This window comes from Poromitra crassiceps (assembly GCF_964638095.1).
Source record: "Poromitra crassiceps genome assembly, chromosome: 14".
Classification (NCBI taxonomy): domain Eukaryota; kingdom Metazoa; phylum Chordata; class Actinopteri; order Beryciformes; family Melamphaidae; genus Poromitra; species Poromitra crassiceps.
Genome location: NC_139633.1, coordinates 18,761,750 through 18,774,980, shown reverse-complemented (window position 1 = coordinate 18,774,980; position 13,231 = coordinate 18,761,750). Strand labels below are relative to the sequence as shown.

General features: G+C 42.8%; 1 protein-coding gene across 1 annotated transcript in view; it reads left to right on the top strand.

The window, feature by feature from the left end:
* The window catches only part of mrvi1 (murine retrovirus integration site 1 homolog), a gene marked incomplete at its 5' end in the record, with an annotated part of 50,574 nt that overhangs the window by 16,548 nt on the left and 20,795 nt on the right, over positions 1 to 13,231 (top strand). The window contains 2 exons of the mRNA XM_083650648.1: positions 8,236 to 8,397; positions 11,051 to 11,157. Of these exons, the coding sequence (XP_083506774.1) occupies positions 8,236 to 8,397; positions 11,051 to 11,157 (269 nt within the window). The remainder of the gene's footprint in view (positions 1 to 8,235; positions 8,398 to 11,050; positions 11,158 to 13,231) is intronic.

Sequence of the window (13,231 nt, the reverse complement as noted above, 5' to 3'; positions counted from 1 at the left end):
TGATTTAGCACTTTGTGTTTTTGAGAGTTGTCAGTTTGACTTGTATTTCAGTTGCGTAATGTAGTCTTTGCGTGAGAGTGAGACTTGGCTGTAAATCAGGTATAAGGATGTTGCAGTTATTGTTCACATTACAACTGAATATCCAGGCGCTGTGGTCAAGCTAGAATCTGAAGTCTTGTATTTCTTATGCTATGACAGATGTGAATGCTTTTTCAAGCGAGTGAGATGATCTGTTCCCTCACCTGACTGCTCCTTAACATCTATCATCCATCTCTCCACTTTCTCACACTTCCTCTATATCCTGTTATCTCAGATTGTGGCTCCACTTCCTCTGCTGGCCCTGCACTCTGTGCTTCACACAACCAAATTTTAAACAAATCTGGCAAGAGGGAGCGGGCTTATGTAACAGGGAGGAGGGAGGAGTGCCCCGGTCCCTTCTCCCCTCTCAGGCGGGAGGGAGGGAGGGATGGTGGGAGGCAGCAAGTGTGAGGTAAACTCCGGGGTCCTCTCCTCTCCACAAGTGCTTTCTTCGTGGAGTTTGACCCCCTATGTGAAGACAGACTCAAGCATCCTACAATAGCTGTGGTGAGGAGAGGAGGGGTGCCTCGCAGGCACGCATGTTCTGTCCCGTTCCCACGGCAGGAAGGAATCTGAGCGATTCGATTACTCTGCAATATTGATCTGAGTGTCGCACCCTGCTGGGGCGGAGGCCTTCCTGCAGCCCAGCTCACTTGGCGTCTCGCTTTGGGCCGTGTCGCAGCGGGAGCCTTCTGTCTCTTCCCCCTGGTCCCGTGTCAGCATTATGTCTGCCAGGGTTGCCCCTGGCTTTTTGAAGGCCTCAGGTGCATGTGTCGCTGCGCGGGGGGATGGGGGTTAGGGGTAGACAATGTTGTGTTTTTCATTAAAAAAGAAATAATAATAATACATCATGTTGGATCATTATTAGTATGATATCTGTGTTACATTTGGAAAGGCCAGAGCAGATAATAAATAAACAACACCCAAAAAGCTTAAAAACAAACTTTCTAAAGTAGTCCACTGTCGACCAACATTGATTTGACATTCATTTGGCTTAGGACGGTGGTGCCTAAAATAGTACCTCATAATGGGATGCTTTATTGTCTGGTTGTGTCTGGTCTGGTTTATTGTCTGGTTGTGTCTGGTTTATTGTCTGGGTTATTGTCCTATGATTGAAAGCCATATTGTCTTATCCCCAGAGAGATATAGTAAACATGGTGAGCTGTGGTCGCAGGTTTATTTGGTCGTCGAGTGAGAGAAACACCTTCACAGAGACAGGCAGAATGAGACATGGCAGTATTCTCTGCTGTGTTGTGTCAAAGATACAAACCGTTTATCTTTTAATGTGTTGTACTCTTTTTATTTTGTACTTTGTCTCTTTCCTTCATTTAACCGGCATGTTTTGAGAAAAACAACTGTTACGGTCTACTAAAAAAACTGTGAACAAAACAGTACTAAGAAATAGCAAAAGCTATGACAGGTTATTACAGACAGAATAAAAGAATGGAATAGTGGCATAAACCAAAATTAAGACTCAAACATTGAATCAGTTTAAAAACACAGCAGTGTTACCGCACCGCGCTTCAGTGGCAATTGGGTAATATAATTAAAACCTGTATGAGATTCATTTCAACTTTGTTGTATAAAATGTCAACGCCAGTGTTTCTCGCTCCGACTTGATGAGCGATGCCTGAACATGTAGCCATTCCTGTGCAGATACAGAACCATAGACCATATAAAGATATGGACAGAGTCACCGTGAGGTCACCCATTGGTCTTTGGCCTCCCGTTGTGAAGCCTACAGTATGGGAGTGTGGCCGTCTCCATCTTGGGGTTCTTGCACAGCTCATGCGAGACGGCGCGAAACCAGGGGTTTCCCACAGGGCCACAGCATCGCCTGCTATTAGCCTATTTCACATTGCACCCAAAGCAGCCATTTTGTGTCTAAAATGCAGTAAGTAACACGATATAAAAATGAGACGTCATGCACTGATATAAATTGTATTATACAATTTGCACTGTATCATATATCAGTCACAAAAATTATCAAGTGCAAACATTGAGTGTGTCAGTGAATATGGATAGAAGTTCCCCTCTGTGCTTCCACGGCTTGTTTGTGTTTGGCATCAATGTTTAGCATGTTTGCTAACGTAATTCTCCCGACATACTGGCTACATAGCTTGCAAAACGACATAGCCCGACATAGCTTGCAAAACGCATAGCTTGCAAAACATAGCTTGCAAAACGCATGGTATTTGCTAATGTGGCTAGCGGTTAGAAACAGGAAGGTCTCGCACTGAAATTTGGCAACGCATCTCCTCTTCTTGGGACATGTTTGACTGCGGTCTTCCACTGAGAGCTTGAGCAGTTACACACCGAGCGTCACTCGTCACTGTCTCTGGGTTGGGTTGCCAGCTACCACGACACATATCCTACAAATCGGGAGATTTAGCGGGAGAAATTACCAATCGGCAGCACAGTGGGAGAAAGGGTTAAAAATCGGGAGTGTTGGCAGGTATGGTGCATGACATAAAAATTTTATATCTTGTTACTTCCTGCATTTTAGACACAAAGACACTGCTTTGGGTGTAGGCTAATGTGATAGGCGTATAGGTCCGTGATCGGCAAGCTGGGCGATCACTGGACAGGCAACCTGTCAATCACGCCCAAAACCACCCTGTACAAAAGTTCACCCTGTTACAGTTGTCATGAAAGGTGAAATGAGATATAGGCTGCAAACACCTTGAATCCTGTTGTAAAGTCTGGCATTTGAACATGGGGGCGAATGGGGAAGGGCCGTCTTTTAGAGCCAGTGAAGAGGAGTTGGCATGCACATCCAACAGCAAGAGGGCAGGCCGAGCCGAAAGTGAAACGGCACATTGGTGCATCATGTGACTGCATCATGTGACCTTTGCATGTGTATAATCTAAGATGACATCTACCACCTCACTTTAGTCAAGAGCGTGTGGCTTGAAACATCACGCTCAAAAGAGACAACAATAAATACAACACTGAAACTGGAGCCCTGCCGTTTTTAATCTATTGTTGTCTCTTTTGAGCCAGCCTCAAGTGTCCAATTCAAAGGAACTACAGATTTTCTAACTTCGGCATAGGCTTCATCTGTCCAACCCCAAGCTTGCCGTCTGTACAGAAGTGACAGTTTCAGGAATGAGTCAACTGGGTGTAGTGTTCTGAGAGGGCAGCGACACCTGAGGGACGGGGATGGATGGGTGTGGTGTTCAACAAAGACACCAGGTTCTTCCATAGTGGCCAGTGAGATGTCCGTTAGGCAATACTTCAGCTCATTGTGTATTTCTGAAAAGAAAAGGAAAACAATATTGTTTCCACCAATTGTGCAGTAAATTTATTGCAGGCTGCAAAAGAAGAGTGAATTCAAGCCTGCGTGACACTTTGCCTGCAGCCAGGAAATATCCTTGCTGCTCACTGGGAGACAGTTAAACAAGCCACTTCCTCCCCAGTGAGCCGTGGCTGTCCTGTGCCTATATGTTCCCAGAAGCCTCTGCTCATGTTTGTTATGACACTGAACAGCACACTGCACATTGTGTCCCTGATTCACGGAGGGTTACAGTGCTACAGTATCACTCTGAAATGACCATTAGTATAGAGAGGCAAAGTGAACGTCACTTCCTGCTTCAGCACTGTACCAGAGATTTTCTTCCGCAATTTATTTTCCCATAGACATTTCGTAAAATGCTTTTAAAAATAGTTTTACTTTGTCAAACCAAACGGTTCAGCTATATTTAGTATCGGGAGAGACCATAGAACATTTCACTCGGACCAAAACTTTAAAAAAAACATCGAAAAAATATTTTCTTTAAACCCGCATTTTTTTTTAAACCTTTTGGTCCCAGTGGAATGTTATACGGTCTCTCCTGTTTCTAAATATATCTGTACCGTTTGGTTTGAACAAGTAAAACTATTTTTATAAGCACTTTAGGAAATGTCTATGGGAAAATAAATGGCGGATGAAAATCTCTGGTACAGTGCTGAAGCAGGAAGTGACGTTCCACTTTGGCTCTCTATTAGATAGATTACATTAACCTAATTACCTTGTGCAATAAGTGGAGACGCAGCAAGCAGAAACACAGCCACACTGCGCCTGTGCTGCCTGGTATATGTAAATCAAACAACTATTGTTTAAAGACACAATGCACATTGTGCACCTGCACAGTGCACCTTTTGGGTGGACACATTTGCACCACGAACTGATTTACATAAACGTCTTAGTGGAAAGGACAGAGCTAATTAGTTCCCGATGCAGAAAGAATTGCGTGCGGCACAAGTTGCCCAGCAGCACACAAAACAGTATTGGAGCCTGTGTCTCTTCATGTTTATGACATAGGTCATTATTCTTTAATTCAATGTTGGCTTTGCATTATTGATGCAAATGATCTGCCCAAATGGTCTATGCTGCAGAGCTCATGCTTTTCCCTTTGGTTGTTAAATTGTCCACTGAATGTAGCTCATTGAGATTTTGATTAATTCGATTTAGGTGAGATTAATAGTCTAAATTTCAGTCTGTAGCTAGTAACAACCATCCACTTTCTATTTCATGATGTATGTGGGAAACATCCATTAATGCAATCTCTATGTTATTGCAGGCTTGGTTTGAAGCTAAGCAGACTGCCCTCTCTGATGTAAAGAGGTTCTACAGTATTTGCATTTACTGCAGCATGGGCTATGAAGACATATTTGTTTTCATTTCTGCTCGAGCTCATGGTCCAACGACACTGATCATTAGTAACAACAACATACATGTACGCACTGTCCACTGTCCTGGCTCTGCCTCTAGTGGGAGAAGAGCAGTACAGCAATACATTCTCAACCTCTCAACATCCCTTCCCTTCAAAATAAGAGCTTAGATGCAGTAGCATATCACTTATTTTTCTTTTCCTCGTGAAGCTCTGTTTCATCTGTTTTCCACTTCCTCTAGTATTATCAGGGCTGTAGTGGTAAATATACGGGTAAACTATCCAAGGTTATCCACCTTGTATCAAGACCCCACCAAGTCTGTAATTTGTGTAATATTCTGTGAGAGGCAGCAATGTGCCACAAGGCATCCAGTCTGCCGGAAAGCCATTAGAAGAAGAAGTGATTTGATGACCTCATCACTGTCTGTGTATTTAGACTGTTTTAAATGTGCATAGCCTACCTACACCCTGTTTGATTTACAGAGATACATTTCCATTAAAAAAGAGGGAGTTCAACCCACACTGGACAAACCATTTTGGAGGTGATACGGCGTGGCGCGTCTTGCAACTCCGGACAGACAGACAGACAGACAAACGGACACACATACACACAGACAGACTGACACACATACACACAGGCTCACACACACATACACACAGACTCACAGACTCACAGACAGACTGACACACATACACACACAGACTCACAGACAGACACACAGACTCCAATTATAGGAGTAGGATTCAAAGACTTAGAAGATCCCCTCCAACATGTTTTAAAGACGATACTTTGATTAATAATTTGTTGTGATATGGTTTTCCCACAAAAAGGCGCACATAATGCGTGAAAACTTGGAGAGCGAGAGGAGCGAGTCAGACAACGTTACATCGTTTTTGTCTGTCATGTACAGATACCTGAAAATCCTACTTAAAGTGATAATACGGAAGATTTTCATGTAAATAAATGTGTGTTAAGTCACTATCGATGTGATATTGAGTTAACGATGGAAGCCTTTGCATTTTCAGGATTGCAGCATTTATGAACTTGGTGTCTGTGGTGACACAGGGTGGGTGGAGCTAACACATAGACTCACTCTGTAGGTTACTGTAGGTTCCTGACAACTCTTGTGTGAAGTAGGATAACAAGCTGCTTTGTTCCGGTGTCTGCTAGCATTACACGTGGTTACTATGGCCGAACAAACTGACTAATGTCACATAATAACACTGTTTGGATCTCACCTGCAATTACCACTCATCGCTAATAGGTGTCACCCAAGAGAACAAACCTGAAATCTTCTGTATTATCACTTTAAGTACAGTAACAAAGTATTTGTACTTAATTACTTCCCATCTCTGGTGTGTGTGTGTGTGTGTGTGTGTGTGTGTGTGTGTGTGTGTGTGTGTGTGTGTGTGTGCGTGTGCGTGTGCGTGCGTGCGTGCGTGTGTGTGTGTGTGTGTGTGTGTGTGTCCATTCCCTGCATTGATTGATACATACAGTTAATCTGAAAATAGATGGGTAAACAAACTTTCAGCCTCATTTCAAAGAACTGATGCACCTGAGTAAGAGTATTGAGTATTATTATATCACATAATTTGCATTTCCCCCTGGTTGTTACATTGGTTAGCCATGGGGAAAACCCATGTTCAAACACAAGGTCCCACTCAGCTGACTGGTCATCATTTGCATTGTTCAAACAATGAATGTATGATGATCAAACACTTGTGTGTTGTAAAATGACGCTGTAGCGCTATAATGACACTGTGTAGCAAGCTGACATGAATAGTGCAGTGATGTTAGTCGAATCATGAAGAAGTTAAACTCTGTGCTTCTTCCAAGCTACAAGAGTTCTTAATGAGCCATGAAATGCAGTATATCCTCCAAAACACAATCTGAAAGGGAAAACAAATAATGTATATTCCTCTGACCTTTTCAATAAGCACATAGGCATGAATGACTGGGAAATTGTCCAGCAGAAATATGTTATCAGCTCTGCCATCAGTCGGGCCTCTCAGTCCCTGTCTGGTTGAGACTGCCATGTTGGACCCATAGGCTCCAGGGATGTTCAGCAAACCTTCAGTGAAAATATATATTTTTCTACCCCCACCCCTCCTCCCCCCCTATTTTTCTATTTAGCATGAATGCCCTGAGGAAAAAACGTAAAAACTTGATGTTTATGTACGTTTATGAATGTATTTTATTTACTTTACTCCTTTTTTTTTTACTCCTTTTTTTCCTGGAGGGAAGATGTGAATGAGATGGTAAATATAGTAAGAGAGAATCCAGGGGGGGTTTCTCTGGAAATTACTACATTTTGGGGTTTAATGAGAATAAGCTTTATTGGCCAAGGATGTAGACATCCAGGGAATATGACTCCGGTATATGTTACTTTTAATGTATTTTTAAAGGAAAAGAAAATGTCTGCATACAAGCTAAAACAAACATCAAGGACTGTGATCAAAGGTATATAAAGCAAGTTCACAGCTATTTACATTATATACAGTAAGGGTGATGCAGTAAAATAAAGAAATAATTGTATACATATGTAAATCATTGTATAGCTCACTGCAAAGACAGTAAAAGTATATGGTTTGTTTGCTGTCTAAAGGGTGTAACTGCATGTATGCCATTTTGACACCTGGCAAAACCCCACTTTTGACACTGACCAAGCCTTGTGGGTAGACTGGATCCTAACAGCACTTAGCTCAGCTCAAAATGCATGCTGACATAAGTAACACTTGCATGGCAGCATCATCACATAATTTCTCCTATATTCTAATAACAAGAGTATCAACTTTCCAGTCATACCCAATTTAGGCAATTCCAAAACTCTTTAGGGACACCAGTATGCAAAAATCTTCAAATACAATAGGTGCAAATAACACATTTATACTGCATGCAAAAGATTTCATGGTTTTTGCAAAACCGCATAGGATTAGTATAAAGTGGGCATGACTGTAAAAGGGAGACTCGTGGGTACCCTTACAACCCCATTCTCATTCAGATATATTGAGGTGAGAGGTCAAGGGACCCCTTTGAAAATGGCCATGCCAGTTTTTGCCTCGCCAAAATCTAGCCTAAATTTAGAGCGTTATTTAGCTGCCTTCCTGACAACGTAATATGACAGAAACTCTTCTAGTTTCATTATGATAGCAGGACCCTCACACTATCTCTAAAAATGAGCCCATTACAGCCTCTGAAAGGCAGTAATGTCAGATGTTTAGGAGGTTTTAAAGTCTTGTGATTGGATGGGCGTAGGTAAGAAGTGGGTGGGCCTAGCCCCAGCCAGGCCCACCCATAGCTACGCCCCTGGTGTTCATATGTTTGTGTCTACGTGTGTGTGTGTGTGTGTGTGTGTGTGTGTGTGTGTGTGTGTGTGTGTGTTTGCATACATACATTTGCACATGTTCATGTGTGTGTGTGTGTGTGTGTGTGTGTGTGTGTGTGTGTGTGTGTGTGTGTGTGTGTGTGTGGCTGCAGGACTCTCCTCTTGCACTAAGTGAGCAGAACTGTAAGGAGTACTGTGACCCGGCCCGCTCCACTGAGAGACCCTTCATCTTCCCCCACACCCGCTCTCGCCCTGCACTCCTCCCCACCATGCCCACGCTCCCCGAGGAAGAGGAGGATTCCCCCGAAGACCTGGACAGTTCCTCCAGCTCACCCAGCACAGTGAGTAGCCTCTCATCCACCTTCTTCAGCACACGTCTCCATATACACACTGCTTGTGTCTGCAAGATCTTAACACTGGATGTGTGCGTGTGTGTGTGTGTGTGTGTGTGTGTGTGTGTGTGTGTGTGTGTGTGTGTGTGTGTGTGTGTGCGCGTGCGTGCGTGCGTGCGGGCGCGAGCGCCTTTTTTTTTTTTTCTTTGCAAGAACATATGACTGGGTAAAAAAATGCCATTGAATAATCCATTTGGCACAGGTCAGGAAATTCTATGAATGTTGCTATGAAGCCTGCTCTCCAAAAAAGGTGTATTTTACAAGTGCTATTTTTGTCTTCACAAAGCCCTTTCTAGTCTACTTATCTGTAGAAATATTTAATTAATCCCACTTTATATAGAGCACAATGTTCCTCTCCTCTATCATCCAAATCACCCCCCCCCCCCCCTTCCCCCCACCAGGTTTCTCTGGTTACAACTGCAGGTTTAGAGAGGTATCACAGTCCGGACGATGTGTTGGTGTTTCTCTTTGGACAGGTTATCCTATTTGGTTCTGCACTCATATTTTGTAGCTTCCCAACTCATATTTACAAATCTATAATTCCTTGGATTCCTGGGATATTTTCTGAGGTTCTGAGCTCCACTGTGCCTCGTCCTTTACAGTAAATCACCCAAAGACCAAGGCAAACCACCATTTAAGTCCTTGAAGCAGAAATGTGGGATTCTCAGTAGAGCGAGGTTCAGTTCAGGGCTTTACTGTTTGATTTATCATGGAGCACATGAAGAATCGAATTCTGCATGACGATGTTAGATTCTGCAGAATCTGATTCACCGTACATTCTGATTCTGCAGAATCTGATTCACCATACATTCTGATTCTGCAAGAATCTGATTCACCATACATTCTGATTCTGCAAGAATCTGATTCACCATACATTCTGATTCTGCAGAATCTGATTCACCATACATTCTGATTCTGCAGAATCTGATTCACCGTACATTCTGATTCTGCAAGAATCTGATTCACCATACATTCTGATTCTGCAAGAATCTGATTCACCGTACATTCTGATTCTGCAGAATCTGATTCACCATACATTCTGATTCTGCAAGAATCTGATTCACCATACATTCTGATTCTGCAGAATCTGATTCACCATACATTCTGATTCTGCAGAATCTGATTCACCATACATTCTGATTCTACAGAATCTCATTCACCATACATTCTGATTCTGCAGAATCTGATTCACCATACATTCTGATTCTGCAGAATCTGATTCACCATACATTCTGATTCTGCAGAATCTGATTCACCATACATTCTGATTCTACAGACGCCAAAGTGTTATACAGATGGCTGCCCGACCAGACTGACTGATTTACTCTGACCCTTGGAGAACATTTTCTTCCGCTGCAGTCGGTCATAAACACAGGAGAGATAAGACATCTCTGCGGAATGTACTGAAGCTCTGTAAACTAATCTTCGGGGCATATACCAATGGGATACAAGTATCCACCTTTATTATATCTCAGCTGTGCCTTTCTACAGCTTTACCATTATAGGGTTTCCTTTTATTAGGATCAAAAAGGAAGCTCTTAGGAGCTTCATGAGGGGAGTTAGTGTTTGATGTCAGCCTGTCTGTTTGCAGACTTACCTTTGATGGTTACACAAGGATTTTATCAAGCAGAACTTGAATGGTCTTGTTTTTTTATAAGTAACAACTGTATTTGATACTGTGTTTTCAAAATACTATAGATGTAGTAGTAGTAGTAGTAGAAAACTTTAATGTCCTCCAAGGAGGCAATTTGTTGTACAGCACAGTACTTGAGGACACAGACACATTAACATACACAAGAACATACACAACTCATAAAAATCATAAAATCATCTGTAGTGGTCAAAAATACTACAAAAATACGCAATAATGCTGTGTATTAAAATGCACGTGTTAGCAGCCCTGCATATTTAAAGTGCACATGTTAGCAGCCCTGCATATTTAAAGTGCATATCTGATAACAATAAAACAACAAATAAAAACTTCATGTGATTTCATGTTTTCATGTTTTCATTTCATCAATCAATCAGTGATTGATTGATTGATTGATTAATTGATTTTATTATACAAAATCCAAGGAATAGAAAAGTGTGAACACTTATTTCCAACGTGGCCCACTTTGCATAAAACATTATTTATTTGACTGTTATGGGGTGTTTTCTTTTTGGGACGCCCACTTTCACGGCCTGTCTTTGACATCACTGGTTTGACGGAACTTGGCCTTGAGTTTGGAGATGGTAGCAATGCAACACTAGAGTCAACAATACCAACAGGAGAAGACACTGTTTGACATTGGCAGGGAAATATGGCACATTTCACTTGGGGCATGCACATTGCCACATAATCAGCTGTGCTGCTCATCCCACAAATGCATGATCCATACAAATGGGGCCTCATTGTAAAGGTAAATTAACAAGCTTTCCAATGAGATATGATACAATGCTGAGGATACAGTAACAACAGAGACATATCATCAACCAAACACACATTTCCAAACTTTTTTTAAGGGTTTATACAGTATATCACACCAATGTTACCATTGCTGTAATCTTGTTGTCTTAATTCTGACATCTTTGTCCATTTTGTCCCCAGTCCTATGCCCAGGCCACAGCAGGTGAAAGTCGAGCTGTTGTGATGACAGCCCCCACTATTGTCTATCCAAAGCAGGCCACTATAGTGCAACAAGATGGCCGTCCTCTCGAGCAAGTCAGGTATCCGTCATCCATCTAGTCTTTAAGCCTAAACCATCTACAGTAGATATTTCTTGATAGAGAATAAAATTCTACATCCACTAATATGTACTGTATATATCACAGCTTATCTAAACCAAATAAATTGAAGCCATGAGTCTAGGAAGATGTCTTCATAAAAGTATATTTATTTACCATAACATTCTCTGCAATATATATTGTCAGAGGGCTGAACCTCAATGTACACAATTCTGATCAATGTACAGAGTCAAATATTCAGCGGCGATGTCACAATTTGACATAAGCTTTATAGGCAAAGGAAGGCAGAGAGAAACAAAGAGAGGAGGGGGGGGTGAATGTGTGTGCGCTGCTCCAGTCTGACTGAGAGACTGTTATCAATTGTTATGGTACACGATGCACTGGACAAGGTCTCAGCAAGCAAAAGGAGAAGTCCTCTGCCATTCTATATGTGTGAAATGTCATGGGTGATCAGATGTCATGGGTGAATCTATGTGTATGCAATTATAGCTTATAGCTTATTGATTAGGAAATGCCAATGGAACTTATATTTTTCTCCAACATTTCTAAATTCCTGTAACGTGCCTGTTCCTCTCCTAACGTTAGACCTTAGTGTCCTGTAACGTGTCTGTTCCTCTCCTAATGTTAGACCTCAGTGTCCTGTAACGTGCCTGTTCCTCTCCTAACGTTAGACCTCACAGTGTCCTGTAACGTGTCTGTTCCTCTCCTAACGTTAGACCTCAGTGTCCTGTAATGTGTCTGTTCCTCTCCTAACGTTAGACCTCAGTGTCCTGTAATGTGTCTGTTCCTCTCCTAACGTTAGACCTCACAGTGTCCTGTAACGTGTCTGTTCCTCTCCTAACGTTAGACCTCAATGTCCTGTAACGTGTCTGTTCCTCTCCTAACGTTAGTCCTCAGTGTCCTGTAACGTGTCTGTTCCTCTCCTAACGTTAGACCTCAGTATCCTGTAACATGCCTGTTCTTCTCCTAACGTTGGACCTCAGTGTCCTGTAACGTGCCTGTTCTTCTCCTAAAGTTAGACCTCACAGTGTCCTGTAACGTGCCTGTTCCTCTCCTAACTTTAGACCTCAGTGTCCTGTAACGTGCATGTTCCTCATCTAACGTTAGACCTCACAGTGTCCTGTAACATGTCTGTTCCTCTCCTAACTTTAGACCTCAGTGTCCTGTAACGTGCCTGTTCCTCTTCTAACGTTAGACCTCAGTGTCCTGTAACGTGTCTGTTCCTCTCCTAACGTTAGACCGCACAGTGTCCTGTAACGTGTCTGTTCCTCTCCTAACTTTAGACCGCACAGTGTCCTGTAACGTGCCTGTTCCTCTCCCAACGTTAGACCTCAGTGTCCTCGTCCTGTAACGTGCCTGTTCTTCTCCTAACGTTAGACCTCACAGTGTCCTGTAACGTGTCTGTTCCTCTCCTAACGTTAGACCTCACAGTGTCCTGTAACGTGTCTGTTCCTCTCCTAACATTACACCTCACAGTCCTGTAACGTGTCTGTTCCTCTCCTAACGTTAGACCTCAGTGTCCTGTAACGTGTCTGTTCCTCTCCTAACGTTAGACCTCAGTGTCCTGTAACATGTCTGTTCCTCTCCTAACGTTAGACCTCAGTGTCCTGTCACATGCCTGTTCCTCTCCTAATGTTAGACCTCAGTGTCCTGTAACGTGTCTGTTCCTCTTCTAACGTTAGACCTCAGTGTCCTGTAATGTGTCTGTTCCTCTCCTAACGTTAGACCTCACAGTGTCCTGTAACGTGTCTGTTCCTCTCCTAACGGTAGACCTCAATGTCCTGTAACCTGCCTGTTCCTCTCCTAACATTACACCTCACAGTCCTGTAAGCTGCCTGTTCCTAACTTTAGACCTCACAGTCCTGTAACCTGCCTGTTCCTCTCCTAACGTTAGACCTCACAGTGCCCCGTAATGTGCCTGTTCCTCTCTTAACGTTAGAACTCAGTGTCCTGTAATGTGCCTGTTCCTCTCTTAACGTTAGACCTCAGTGTCCTGTAACGTGTCTGTTCCTCTCCTAACGTTAGACCTCAGTGTGCTGTAACCTGCCTGTTCCTC